The sequence below is a fragment of the Chinchilla lanigera genome, unplaced genomic scaffold (assembly GCF_000276665.1).
Source record: "Chinchilla lanigera isolate Chin_1 unplaced genomic scaffold, ChiLan1.0 scaffold00050, whole genome shotgun sequence".
In the NCBI taxonomy this organism is placed as follows: domain Eukaryota; kingdom Metazoa; phylum Chordata; class Mammalia; order Rodentia; family Chinchillidae; genus Chinchilla; species Chinchilla lanigera.
The window spans coordinates 499,039-513,133 of NW_004955451.1; the positions used below are offsets into that span (position 1 = coordinate 499,039).

At 44.1% G+C, this 14,095-nt stretch overlaps 1 protein-coding gene across 11 annotated transcripts in view; it reads left to right on the forward strand.

Moving 5' to 3' along the window:
- The window catches only part of Synrg (synergin, gamma), a gene marked incomplete at its 5' end in the record, with an annotated part of 71,471 nt that extends 59,834 nt beyond the window's left edge, over positions 1-11,637 (forward strand). For 8 of the 11 annotated variants that reach the window (XM_013519166.1, XM_005393914.2, XM_005393915.2 and 5 more), the window contains 3 exon segments: positions 9,147-9,257; positions 9,567-9,602; positions 10,967-11,637. In XM_013519166.1, coding sequence (XP_013374620.1) covers positions 9,147-9,257; positions 9,567-9,602; positions 10,967-11,098 — 279 coding nt within the window. In that variant the 3' untranslated portion in view covers positions 11,099-11,637. 11 annotated transcript variants of the gene reach the window in all.
- Between the last annotated feature and the right edge of the window lie 2,458 nt (positions 11,638-14,095).

Sequence of the window (14,095 nt, forward strand, 5' to 3'; positions counted from 1 at the left end):
CCGCAGCTGCCCATGAGAAGGGCTTACCTTCTAAACTCTTTTTTCTTTTTTTTTTTTTTTTTTGTTTTTTGTTTTTTGTTTTTCTCCGGTACCGGGAACCGAACTCACGACCTTGCGCTTGCCAGGCAGGCGCTTTTGCCGCTGAGCTAAATCCCCAGCCCCTTACCTTCTAAACTCTGATTGCCCCTCCAGGATTTGTGTTTGGTAGAATATGCATACAGTAGAGTTAAAAAATCTTAGTGACACCATTCCGTGAATTTTGTTAGTTGTACTACTTGATGAGTTTTGACAAATGCGTGCCCCCATACAACCCATGCTCTGCGAAAACAAACCATCCCATCATTCCAGAAAGTTTGCTTATTCATCTTCTTAGCAGTAATCCATGCTGTGAGTTTGTATGCCTGGGATTAAAGAAGCCTTGGAATTTGACTGTATTATTTTGAAGAAAACCTTTTGGGTTTGGTAGCCCACCTAACCTGGGAAGTGAGCACCTGTTCTCATACGGTGACTGTAACTCCTTTAGTGCGGCCAAATGTCAGGTCAGTGGAGGGGCGGGGAGAGGGAGAGAGAGGGAAAAAGAGAGTGAGCACTCCAGGTGCAGTGTGCATCACACAGCTAAGGGCTAAGGGAAGCAGCGTGCATAGTCTTAAACTTTCAGTTTCGACTCCCTAATATTTATTTAAGCTGGATGTTAGGCAAAACACACACACACACACACACACACACACATACACACACTCCCTCCCCCCCTCCCTCCCTCCCCTATGCAGGAACGCTTTCTCTCAAGAGACTTAAGTCCTGTATTGTAGGAGATGAGATGCTGTGGTGGTTACTCCCCAAGTGAATTCTTATCTAAGCTTTTATCTCGTGGCTGTGGGTTGGAGTTCAGTGGGCTTGAAACAAAGAAATAATTCAATCCTGGAAAACAAAACTAATCAATTTTTGCCATATAAAACCTAAGAAAAGGGAACAGACTGTTTTTCACCAGACCTGTGGTCAACTGGAAATCACAGAAGCGCTTTGATTCCACTGTTATCTTCAATATAGTGCAAATTCTTCGGCAATCTCAGTGTAAAGTAAGCAGTGCATTTCACAGTACTTCCTATTGCTGTGGCATATCAAGAAAACTGTTTTTAATGATGGCAGTTTTTTCTCAGCTTGCCAGTCGGCACAATGTTTTGGGCAGTCTTTGCTCAGCCTCTGCGTGGCTGTCCTCAGTTGACAGGTGACTGTGGTAGTCCAAACAGTGGCCCCTCAGTGACGCCCTTGTCCCCGAAACCTGCGCATATGTTACTTTCGTGGTGTTCTGACTGATTCATTGTGTCAGTGTGAGAAGTTTAGAAGTTTAACTAAGCAACTCAGCAGGGGGCCAGGTTCCTCACTTCCTAAACATCCTCATCCTGTACAAGAGGAGGGCTGGGAGATGGTGTGAGTGCTACACCCGCCCTAGGAGCTGGTAGCCTGCTTACAGTATAAGGGAGGAAAAGAGGCTTGCGTGCCCCCCCCCTTTGCTCTTGCTGCTTTTGTTGTCTTGTGCCGCCTTGAGCAGCTGCCCCTCACCATGCCACCCTGCCTTGGAGCCAGCTGAGCTAAATAAACCTTTCTTTCCTTAATTCGGGGTGCCGGGTATTTTGTCTCAGCAACGAGAAAAAAGTAACTAAGACATGTGGTAACAGAAACTTTGCAGGTGGGATTAGGTTAAGTGTCTTTAATTGGAGAGATTATCATGGATTATCCAGCTGGGCCCAGTGTCATCACAAGCATCGCTCTGGGGGGAAAGCAGAAGGGTAAGATGAGAAGCAAGGTAACAAAGAAACAGAGAGGTAGGAGGATGCTACCCTGTTGCTTTGAAGATAAGACCCTGAGCCCAGAATGGCATAGGCAATCTCTAAAAGCTAGAAAAGGCGGAGAAAGAGATTATCCCCTGCACTTCCAGAAGGAATGCAGTCCTGCCAGTTCATTTTATACTTCTGACCTCCAGAACTGTAAGAGGATAAACTTACACTGTTTTTTGTTTGTTTGTTTGTTTGTTTTTTGTCTTTTTTTGAGACAGGGTCTCCCTGTGCAGTTCAGGTTGGCTTTGAGCTCACTTTGGGCCCACGCTGGTCTTGAACTTGCAACGATCCTCCTGCCTCAGCCTCCCGAGTGCTGGGATTGCAGGCATGCGCCACCACTCCTGGCAAACAAGCAGTTATGTTTATACTTGTTACAGCAGCAGTAGGAGGGTATGCACAAAACATTGTAACAAAGCTAATGCCAAAAGCCTAGAATTGCTTGTAAACCTGTGTCTAGATCACTTTTTATATCAGTCAAATTAGCTAGGTGTGGTAACAACACCCCCACACACGCACATATGTGCACATGTCTGAGTACTATAAAACCAGCAAACTTTCCTTTTTGCTCATGCTGTATATCCATCCCAGGGTGGAGGGGCTGCCGCACAGAGGTACCATGTTCTTGCCCAGGGACCCAGGTTAACAGAGCCTCTACTGTACGTATCTGATCACCATGAAAGAGTCACGGGAACATGGCAGATAGCACATTGATCTTACAGGCTTCTTTCCAGACGTGACACATATCTTTACACTCGCAGTCTATTGATCATGGCAAGTTACACAGCCCTGCGTAATTTCAAGGGGGCAGGAAAGGCCCATCCTTCCATTTTTCTGGAAAAGGAGAGTGAAAATATTGGTAAAGAACACTGATTATTACCAAACTCTTCTTCCTTAATAATGGACACCTTTCTAGCCATTTATTATTGGCTAAAGATTCAAGATTTTATATACCGTTCTGACTCTGGGACTTGTCAGTGTAAGGAGGTCATGTATAATATAACTGTTTTTAAAAAATCTTTACTAAATACATGACATATCTGCCAATTAAAGTAGATGGTTAATTTGTAGTGGCCTGTAAGTCATACTTTCTTATACAATTACAGCTACTGATGGGTGTCAGTTACTATACACTATAGTATAATCGCTCTACTTATGGAGGTATAGTTAGGAAGGTTAATTTTGTCATATGAAAGAGTAACTTGATCATAGGGTAATTTATGTGCGGCCTTCTGGTTTTTATTGGAGATTACAGTATAACCTTTTCATTTGGTTTCCTTATGCCTTCAATAAACAGGTATTAAAGGGCTTTTATTAACTGGCTGATTTCAAGATTCAGAGTTTTCCCAGGCTAATTATTTCTCAGATAGTCCTGATTCAGTAACTTGATAAATTGTAATGGAGATCTCAAAAGTGATACTGTTTTTAACCTCTTTCAAAAGCTTATTAGAAGCCATTTGTGGTGGCATAAGCCTGTATTCCCAGTACTTAGGAGGCTGAGGCAGGAGAATCGTTGTGAGTTCAAGACCAGCCTGGGTTTACAAAGTGAGCTCAAGCTCAGCCTGAGCTGCACAGTGAGACGCTGTCTCAAAAAGACAAAAGAAAAACTTGTTAGAATTTGTCAAATGTGATAATCATCTAGGCTATTTTTTTCCTTTCCAGAGCGATTTTAGTCCACCTCTGAGAGTCCCAGTACCAACCAAGGAAGGGAGTTAGCAAGTGAAATTGTTACCATTTTGCAGATGACATACTAGTGAATAAGCAAGTGATCATACCAGCCATTTCTGCATTTGACCAAAGTTGCCAGGATTGCACTAAAAAGGAAGAGAGAGAACAATTACCCTCTCTTGGCTAAGGCCATGTAAGTGTGCTTCAGTAACTTGAAGCAGAATCATCTTGTACATGTCCTTCCTGGCCTAGGTGTGGTCTGTTTAAGAAAGGTTTGCTCAGTTGGTTCATGATTTATTACTTCAAGTTAGAAAGAGATGGAGAAACAGCATATGTAATCCACACATTTTTCTAGAGTGAAGCCTTTTTTTTTTAACTCTCGGAGAAGAAAAATACAAATACTTTGTACAGTTTTGCCTTAGTCCAGTGGAAAGTTTGGTAATCGCTCCATGGCTCAGCCTGGAGGAATAATGCCTAGCAAATGTACCGTCCCTGTGGCAGGAATTTATCATCATCCTGCGTCACCCCCGTATCCATGAGAACAAACCAACCACCATGCCAGGCTCCCAGATTTTTTTTTTAATTAGTACATGTTTGCAACACATAATGGTTACATTCATTATGGGGAGTTGGTACATGTACAGAACAAGTCTTTTTTGTGGGGGAGGAAGCACTGGATTTATTTTTCTTTCTTTATCTAGGTGATTATAAACACAGATTAAGAGCCAGGCTCCCAGATCTTAACCAGCTGAACCTTGGGGCCCTGTTCCCACTTCCCTCCCGCACCGCTCTCAGGCTCACGGTGGAAGGCGCAGCGCCCTGCAGTCTTCAGACGCCTCCCTTTCTGAGCCCGCTCTTCCCACACCTCGGTGCCACTGTGCTTGTTTCTGGTTTTCAACACAGGAAACCTGTTGGGCCCTTCTGCTTTGTTCCTGTCAGTCCTGTCTGTGTCATCTCCTTTTCCTCCTGCTTACTGCGCATGGCACATGGCCTTGCTGCCCGCTCCCTTCTGTCAAACTCCTGCTCCGGCTCCTCAGGCCAGACCCACCCTGGTCAGCTCAGCTCCTCCCCGCCCCACCTGTCTCGATCACACAGTCATTTCGCTGTCTGGTGAGTTTCCCAAGGCTGCTGTGACGTTATGGACAAGTGAGTGTCTCGTTTCCTGCTGTGGAGAGAAAACAGGCCCCTTGAGAGAAACCCCTTGACTTCCAGGTCTCATCTAAGCTCTTTCCTTGCAATGGTATGCTGGATCCAGTTCTCACTGGCTGATTATTAAATTTTCAGGACTTTAGAAAGCCAGCTCTTGAACATAGCCATTATTAAAAATTAAATTATATAAACGTGTAGTTTAAAAATTATATTAAAAACAGGCACAGTGATGATCCCAACTGTTCGGGAGGCTGAGACAGGAGGGTCACAAGTTCACAGCCACTTGGACATCTTAGGGAGACCCTGTCTCACAATTTTCGGGCGGGGGTGGCTGGGCTTGTAGCATGGTGCTCCCTAGGTTCAGTTGCCAGTACCACTAACTAAATAAATACTCAAACCTTTCTATTACTTTTATTTTACTAATATCTTGCTTTGGGAGTTATTTATGTCTGTCATAGAACAATTAAATGCCTTTGCTCAGGATAGAAGTATTTCTTTAGGGCAAATCCCAGAACAATTTTTGACAAATAAACAGTTTTTCAGCTTAGAACAGGTATATTCAGCCCATAGACCTGTGGCTCCAGACAGCTCTGTAATCCCACAAGCCTATCAACGCCGTGCAAGTTAGCACGTACACAGCGGCAGTTACTGATAGTATAGCGCAGCCTGCCCACATGTGCACCTGTAGAGACAGGTGTTTATCATTACCACATGGATATGTGAGTTTTGTTATTTAATTATTAAACTTGAGCCTGTGTTATTTTGTAAAATTAGTTACAGTATTAAAAATGGAATTTTTACTACTTACAATAATATTGCATATTTTGCATGCAGCCCAAAACAATTAATTCCTTGCACAGGCAGGCCGAAAGCCTGGACACCGTGTCGTGGGACATGGTGCCCATGCGCACCTCATGTGAGGCTATGCTACTAGTGTCCAGCCCTCCGGACATCACATTGCAAGTTTGATGTCAGCATGGTGGGAGTACAGTACTGGTATCGTGGAAACCAGCAGATGCTTCAAATTGGGGCTTGTTTATTATTTTGCTGTTTGGATTTAAGAAAGTAATGGGGGGAATGTTAATAATGCAGGTTAAATTTAAAAGTGTGCTATGGCTGTAGCCATTGTATTGTGAAGAACATGAAAGTTAAGAAGGTATTTCCCATTATGTAGTGAGGAGGTTAAGTCTTTGACAAATGAATGTCTTTATTTTAGTCTTCTTTTTTTTTTTTTTTTTTTTGGTATCAGGAATCAAACTCAGGACCTTTCATTTGCCAGGCAGCTATATCCCCAGCCCCTATTTTAATCTTATTTTAATATAAAAACATCAACCACTGGATGTGGTGGTACACGCCTGTAATCCCAGTACTCGGGAGGCTGAGGTAAGAGGATCACTGCGGGTTTGAGGCCAGCCTGGGATCTCAAGGGCAGCCTGAACTGTGCAGTGAGAACTTGTCTCAGAAGAAAAGAAAGTATCTACCACCCTTCATGTCAGAACTACTCTTGTTTGTAAAAATAACCAAAGGTTGACTATGAATCCAAGAATTGGTCAAAAAAATTTTTTTAAACTTTTTTTTTAACATACTAGAGGTGGACCCAGGACCCTCTCACTGAGCTACATCCCCAGCCCTTTTTAATTTTTATTTTGAGAAAGAGTCCCGCTGAGCTGCTCAGGCTGGGCTCAAACTTGCAATCCTCCCTCCTCAGTCTCCCAGAGTGCCGGGGTTATGGTCCTCCATCACCACATCTGGCTAAAGAAAACATTCTTGAGTACAGTTGACTGGAATTTACAATAAAGATGATTGATTATTTTGTTGTTTGGAAATTGTGAGCTCCCCATCTTTTACTATAATAAACTTGTGTATGGCTGCGGATGGTGGCCCATGCCTGTAATTTCTATTACTCGGGAGGCTGAGGGAGGATAATTGCAAGTTTGAGGCCAACCTGGGAAACTTAGCAACCCTGTCTCAAAATAAAAATGAATAAGGGGCTAGGGATTTACCTCAGTGGTCGAGCACTTGCCTAGCATGCACAGGAACCTGAGTTCAGTCCCCGGTGCTACAGAGAAGGAAATAAATGTGTGTGTGTTTGCATACTTTTTTTTCCCTTTGGAAAATCAGTTCTCAGTGATGGAGGAGAGGACAGGTTTGCTTCCAAACAAGCCAAGGATGCTGCTAAATGTCCTGCAGTGCAGAACGTGGTCCCCATAACAAAGAATTAACCAGTCTGAAATGTCAGTGGTTGAGAAAACATTGCCTTCAGTAATTTTAAAACTTTTTCACATGAAAATCGAGCTCTTCTGTTTTTTTTTTTGTTTTTTTTTTTTTAATGTTTTTCTTCCAGTACCAGGAATTGAACTCATGACCTTGCGCTTGCCAGGCAGGCGCTGTGCTGCTGAGCTAAATCCCCAGCCCCAGTCCAGCTCTTCTGAATCTTTTTTTGTTTGTTTGAGACAAGGTCTTGCTATGTAGTTCAGGCTGGCCTTAAACTCACAACATAGTCCAGGCTGGCCTCAAACTTGGAACAGTCTCCTGTCTCAGCCTCCTGAGTGCTGGGATTGATGCCACCCTGTACTTAAAAAAGAGGAAAAAAGAAAAAAGAAATGTACAGATCTTAAGCATGTATATGGCTCAGTCCTTTTATGTTTTATTTTGTTTGTGCAGTACTGAGGATTGAACCCAGGGCCTTTGCACTATTGGCTGTTTTCACAGATACAGCTGTGTAAGCTGGCTGCTACATGGAATTTTCTCATCACTCCCTGAAGTCCACTCTTGCCCTTCCCCAGCCACCCCCTGGTCTAATTCCAAAGGAACCACTCATTTGATTTCCATCACCTTAGATTTGCTTGTTCTAGTGCTTGATGCAAATGAAGTTATGTTAATGTGCGTGTTCTTGTGTGTGGTATCTTTCACTTAGCATAGTGTTTTTAAAAGTTCTTCCATGTTGTTGTATTGGTTTGATCCTTTTATTGCTGAGGAATTGTACTAATACACCATGGTTTGTTTATTTTCTTGTTAATAGACATTTGTGCTAGTTCCAGTCTTGGCTAACGTGGATGAAATTGTCATGAATACTTTTTTATTTAAAAAAAAAAAACTTTTTGCCTATGTTTTCATTTCTCTTAGATAAGTACCTGTGGGTGAGTTGGAAGCTCATATTTAATCTTTAAGAAATAGATAGCCTTCCACTCTTCTGTCATCGTACAACATTGTCTGCACTGCATAGGTTTCTATAAGGAGTAAATCACATAGTGCCTGTGAGAAGCTCAGCACACTGGTTGGCGCAAGTGAGACCCGAGTGTCAGTTTACTTTATCTACTTGCTGACTTTGAAATCTCAGTACTGGCACTGAACATCCAAGCACCTGCACACAGAACGCCTGACCTTCGCTGTCCCACAGCATTGCCAGCGCCAGCTCTGCTTGTGCCCAACTGCTCCTCTCCCCTCCCCTCCATCCCCAGCCTGGTCCCCCTGCGTAGACCTTACTGAGGTGGACCTCTGCTGCACGGCCCCTCCCTCTCACGGCCAGCAGGTCTCCCAGTCGCGCTGATTCCACCACTTTAATAGCTCTTTCATGCGTCCCTTCCCCTCTGCTCCCTACCGTTGTCTCCTTCGTTCTGACTGTCAGTGTGTCCTGCAGCAGGGTTGCTGCAGCAGCCTTCGAGGCCATCCTTTGGCGATGACCACCCTCGTCCACTGCCCGCACTGCAGCCAGAGGGCTCTGTCCAAGTACAGACCTCATCTTGCCACGATCCAGTTGGACACTTAGCGACTTCCCAGGGTAGACAGCTGCTAACATTCCCGTCAAGGTGCTGCGTGTTCTAAGCCTCGCCTTCCCCCACTCCTTCCTTTCAGGAACGTGGTTTCCCTCCTCTAGGTGTCTTCCCATTACCTGGACTTTCCTTAAGAGCCCTTTGCTTTGTGCTGCTTCTTACACATTTAATGTCCTTCCCTCCCCTACCGCACCCGGCCCTGGCCCTTCCCCTCGCATACTCCATCAGCACCCAGCCAAGGTGATTCCCAGTTCCAGGAGGTGTTTTCTGCCAGATGGTTGGGCTAAGTGCCGCTCCCACACGACCTGGCACGCAGTACTTACGTACTCGTGGCACTCATGGCATTCAGTGTCCTGATACCCGTTTACTCCCACCCTAGACCTGAGTTCTCCGAAGACAGGGAGTGTGTTTTATCCTGCGGGAACCCCTGGCACCTTTACCATAGCAGATACTCAACAGATTTTTTAAAAATTTATCTTTATTTTTTGTTTTTTGGTACTGGGAATTAAACTCAGGACCTCGTGCTTGCCAAGCAGGCACTTACGCCACTGAGCTAAATTCCCGGCCCTCAACAGACGTTTGGGAAATGAAACTGTTGCATTTGTAGCATGAGCAAATTTACTTCATTTGCTGCTGGACCTCCTAGGGACGAATGACGAGGGAGGGAGGCACACAGCATTTGAAATTGCTGGGCTCTTACCCATTTGTCTCGTCATCTTCACAGCCAGATGAAAATTCCCTGGATTTTTCCTCCTGTATGCTGCGGCCTGGGATTAAAAATGCTCAGGAGCTTGCCTGTGGAGTGTGCCTCTTAAATGTGGACTCCAGGAGCCGGGTAAGTCACACGCCTTCGCCTGCCTAGGGCATTGTGTGAGACAGCCTCACACAGTCCCGTCACATAGGTGGAAATGTTAAATCCTGAAAGATGACATAGAAGCAGACAGTCTTCCCAGAGGGCAGTGGGGGGCGCTGTTGAGGGAATGGACTTTGCTCCTTCCTTTCTAATAAGCAGGTGATGTGCCTGCAGCATCCTGTGTGCAGTGGGGCCTTAAAGAGAAGAGGTGAGAGCTGTGAGGATGTATTTAGAGGCAAGAGGCCCTGTTCTGCGAACGTTTTTGACCTTTTGGTTTCAACATTATTTCAGAAAGAAGAGAAGCCTGCAGAAGAACATCCTAAAAAAGTATGAGCCCGTTACACATATCTTAGCATCTCCATCTTAATTTTGAGTGTGGAAGGGAAATGGATGATTCTGTTGCCCTCCTGGACCGTTGCAATCATGAATCCTTTACGAGTCATTTTTGTTCCCGTGATGTTTGATGTAGTCAGCTAACATGTCTGTGTGGATCTGCTGCGGTCTTGCTGCATGTGTGTGTCTCACATCTGGCTTCTGGTGTTACAGTTGTCTTTCTCTTCAGTGAACAGGGCAACACAGTCGGCAGCTTCTGGAACACTGGAAGTTGTAGTGAGACAGAATGAAATAGAGAGCTTCAGGAGTTAGCCCTTAACTGACAAAAACAAATCATTTAAACTGAGCATGACAGCACACACCTGTAACCCCAGTACTCTGGGAGGCTGATGCAAGAAGATCCCAAGTTTGAATCCAGCCTTAGAGAGACTGTCTCGAGATTTAAAGGAAAAAAAAAAAAAAAAAAAAAAACCTGCACAACTAATCCCAGGAAGTGGTTGAAGTGATCTGAAAATCATTCTAAAATGTTTAATGCCATTTATTTTCTGAGCCACAAAGCTGTTGGGACTTTCGAATGACAGTAGTCTTCTCTTATCTGCAGCGAATGCACTCCAAGGCCCACCACTGATGTTGAAACCTTGGATAGTACTGAACCCTATATTTGCTATTTTGTTCCTATGATAAAGCTTAACTTACAAATTAGGTGCAGTAAAAGCTGAACAGCAGTAGTAAAACAGAATCTAACACTATACCACAGTGAAATTGATGTGAATATTGTCTCTCATGAAAGAGTAAAGACAAAGCGTTGATGTTTCCAGACTGGTGTCTGGTGGGTAACTGAACTGCAGGGTAGGGGCGCTGCTGTCTGTCGAGTCAGTCATCAGCTTCCGATGGCGCTAGACACTTAGAGCTGTTGTAAGCGTTTCCTAACTGATACTTTTACTGGCATGCTAGGACTGTCATCAGCCACAGAAGTTTAATGGACCCACGTTACAGTAGATGGCAGTCTTCAGGAGGGGACATCCTCCAGCACACCAAGGGATAACAATTATCTACAGCCCTTGGCTATTTTTTCTCCATGTTAGGATTTCTCCTCTCTCCCCATAACCTCTGCCTACCTTTTCTTCAAAAGACTTGGCCTTTTGCTAAAACTAGGTTGAATGGTAATGATTTTTATACCTTTAATTAGCAGTAAAGAAACTTCTTCCGTTGAATTCCGACTGCTTGCTGGCTTTTATGTGTGTGCCATTTGGGCCTCAGCCCTGTGACACCTGGAGAGGTGTTCGTGTTGGTTGCTGATCAGCTCTCAGATACAGAAAAAGCCTGACTTGCCCCATGTCTCTGTCTATTTCTGGCAGGCATTCAACTCAGAAACAGACAGTTTCAAGCTGGCATATGGAGGGCACCAGTACCATGCCAGCTGCGCCAACTTCTGGATCAACTGTGTTGAACCCAAGCCTCCCGGCCTCATCCTGCCTGATTTGCTCTGAAAAGCTCCTCCATGAAGCATCAACTGTTTTGTTTTGGTTTTTTGTTTTCTGTCACTCACCTTGGGGTGACAGAGACCAATAAACAGAATGTGAATGCTGTGAAGTTCACCTCTGTGAGTCTGTGTGGAGACTTCCCCAAGAGGGAGGGCAGGAAAACACCGCGGCGCATCCCGGTCGTCCTGCAGGCCGCCTTTGATCTCTCGTTCCAACTGCCTGCTTTTGGGATTTGAGGTAAAATTGCTGTTCTCAAACAGCACATGGCATCGGAAGTTTGCTCACTTATTTCTAGTTCTCTTAAGGTGTTTTTAAATATGGACCCCAGCTTTCTTTATGAAGGAATTTGCTGCTACAATACTAAAGCTGTGAAGAATTGAAATTTAAAGAAAAATAAGTTATTGTTGTGGGACTGGAATTGGGAAGACTGTTTCAAGCCAGTGCTTGCTTATATCTAGAACACAAAGGGTCCCGTAAAGTCGACTACATTTCTCTGCATTAGTTTGTAAAGATCTGACATAAATAAAAAGGAAAATTGTGGTTAACCTGATGCTCTGTCTTCTTAGAAAACAACTCTGTTCATCTCCCTTAGACAATGGCAGGCAGTGAGGACAAAGTTACCATCTTTGCTGTCACATCTGAACCTCTTCTCTACTCCTTTTCCTTTATTTCTGAATTGTCAACTCTCAAGACTTTTTCCCAAAAACATCTCTGGGCCCTTTGCCGTGGAGAACACCCATTTCACAGAAGCCTAAAACCCGTGCGTTGAGGTGAATATCCCTCTTCAGAGCTCTTGCTGAAAACCTGTTTTGTGTCACACAAAGGCTAGTATGAAGCATGGCACTTTTCTAAACAAAATCTAGAAAGGCAGCTGGGCGTGGTGGCACACGCCTGTAATCCCAGCACTGGGGAAGCGGAGGCAGGAGGATCACTGAGTTGAAGGCCTGCCTGGGCTATAGTCAGTTCAAAGCCAGCCTGAACCATGCAGCGAGACCCTGTCTCAGGAAAAAAAAAATCTGGAAAGGCCACAGAATGCGATCTCTTTGCAGCAACCTCTCTGCTTCCAAAGATGACTGCGTAGGAGCCAGCGCTGCCTGACCCTGCAGCATCCCTGAGAGAGACCAGAAAATTAACTCAGGGTGAGAAGGTGCGCTCTAGCCAGTGAGCAGAATAGCGGACATCTGTATAATTATGGTAGTGATACATGCCATGGAAACATGGGAAGAAATCAACAACAGTGTTAAATTTTAAAAGGAAAAAGCTCATGGACTCTGGTGTAGGAATTTTTCTTTGACATTTAAACTGAATGCAGAAAATTAGGGGAACAAAATCACGTGGTTAAGGGCTATTATTTCTGAGGAAGAATATATCAGTCGAGGGCAAATGTTTCTCTGAACTGTTGGTTACAGGCTTTACAGAGAGATTTTGAAGCTCATGACTCACTTTGTATGACTTAGGCTCGCTGATGTAGATTTAGGTTTTACTTGATAACTGAAGATGTCGATTTTCATGTAAGTGCAGCTTTTACATAATTACTTTCGCCTTTGAGAACAAAACTTGAGGGAATTCTATGTTGTTCCTATACCTTTCATATTTTCTCAAATATGAAGTTTAGAATATTTTAAACCGGTACTGATGTGGCTTCTGGTTTACCTTGCTATATACCAGAATGCAAAAGAAGCATTGATGAAATAAATGTTATGCCGGGCATGGTGGTGCACACCTGTAATCCCAGCACTCGGAAGGCTGAGGCAGGAGGACCACTGAGTTCAAGGCCAGCCTGAACTGCACAGTAAGAACCTGTCTAAAAGGTAGGAAAGAAGGAAGGAGGGAGGGAGGGAGCGAGGAAGGAAGGAAGGAAAGGAAGGAAGGAAGGAAGGAAGGAAGGAAGGAAGGAAAAGAAAATGTTCTAATTTGCACCAGATGACACCAACTCCAGCTATTAATGATTGGAACAGCTGACTCTTGCCACTGGAGCCTTTTCTCTCCGCAGGAATAGTGGGGTGTTAGTAACAAGGGGCCACTTCATCCTGGACAGCCCTAGTGTTTCAGCCTAACAAGCAGCTGAGTGGTCTTGTAAACTCCATCGAACTTGTTCAGGACGAGCAAGAACGCTTCCTGGCTTGGTAAACTTTGTCTTGCTGAAACAGCTTTTAGAAATTCTATGTGGGCTATTCGGTGGGTGAGCCTTTTCGAGATTTCAGTGATAACAAACAGCCCGCCGCAGCGCTCACACCGGCACTCCACCGTGTTCGCCACCACTCGCCCTATATCAATAACATTTTTTTAAAGCACCTGTTAGATTGGCTTTCATTCCTAGATTTATTCTGGAATGCCTGGGACAAATTCCCGAGTATAATCACAGTTATCTTCACCAAGTATGATAGGGCACCAGAAGAAAATTTAGTAGGGACAAAAAAAAAAAAAATCTTTGCTATGGAAAGTACTCATTACTTTTAGTATCTCTTTAAATACTTGAAATGTTTAGATACCACAGATGAGGGTTTGGGGAGTGTGGGGTGCCACTGGGCTGATTTTCTTTCTACGCAGTTACAAAATGACGCAACGTTGCATTCAGCTTCACCTCAGCTCTTGTCAGCCAAGAGCCCAGTGTCCTTGGAAACAGTAACCAAGGTTACTCTTTTCCATGCTGTGTATTGTGTCAGACAGCTTCACCTCACTGCTTGAATGGCGATTAATAAGCACTTTTCTTTTTTGGTATTGTTTTGCCTTTTAAATTTCTCTAGCTTAGTGTATAATTTAATTTTTGTCTGGACATGCTTGAGATACAAAAGGTACAAGGTAGACAAGGATATTACCCGTGCGTTTTCTGTAGCCATTACTTAGCATTTCAAATAGGCCACGTATTTTAAATTAAGAATATTTTGCATACATATACAAAAGCTGCTTGTGGGCTTTGTAGGGGGGGGCTTGTTTAAGGATACCCTCTACTTTCCTATTTAATTAGTGTGTTCTTGCCAGGCATGGTGGCACACACCCATA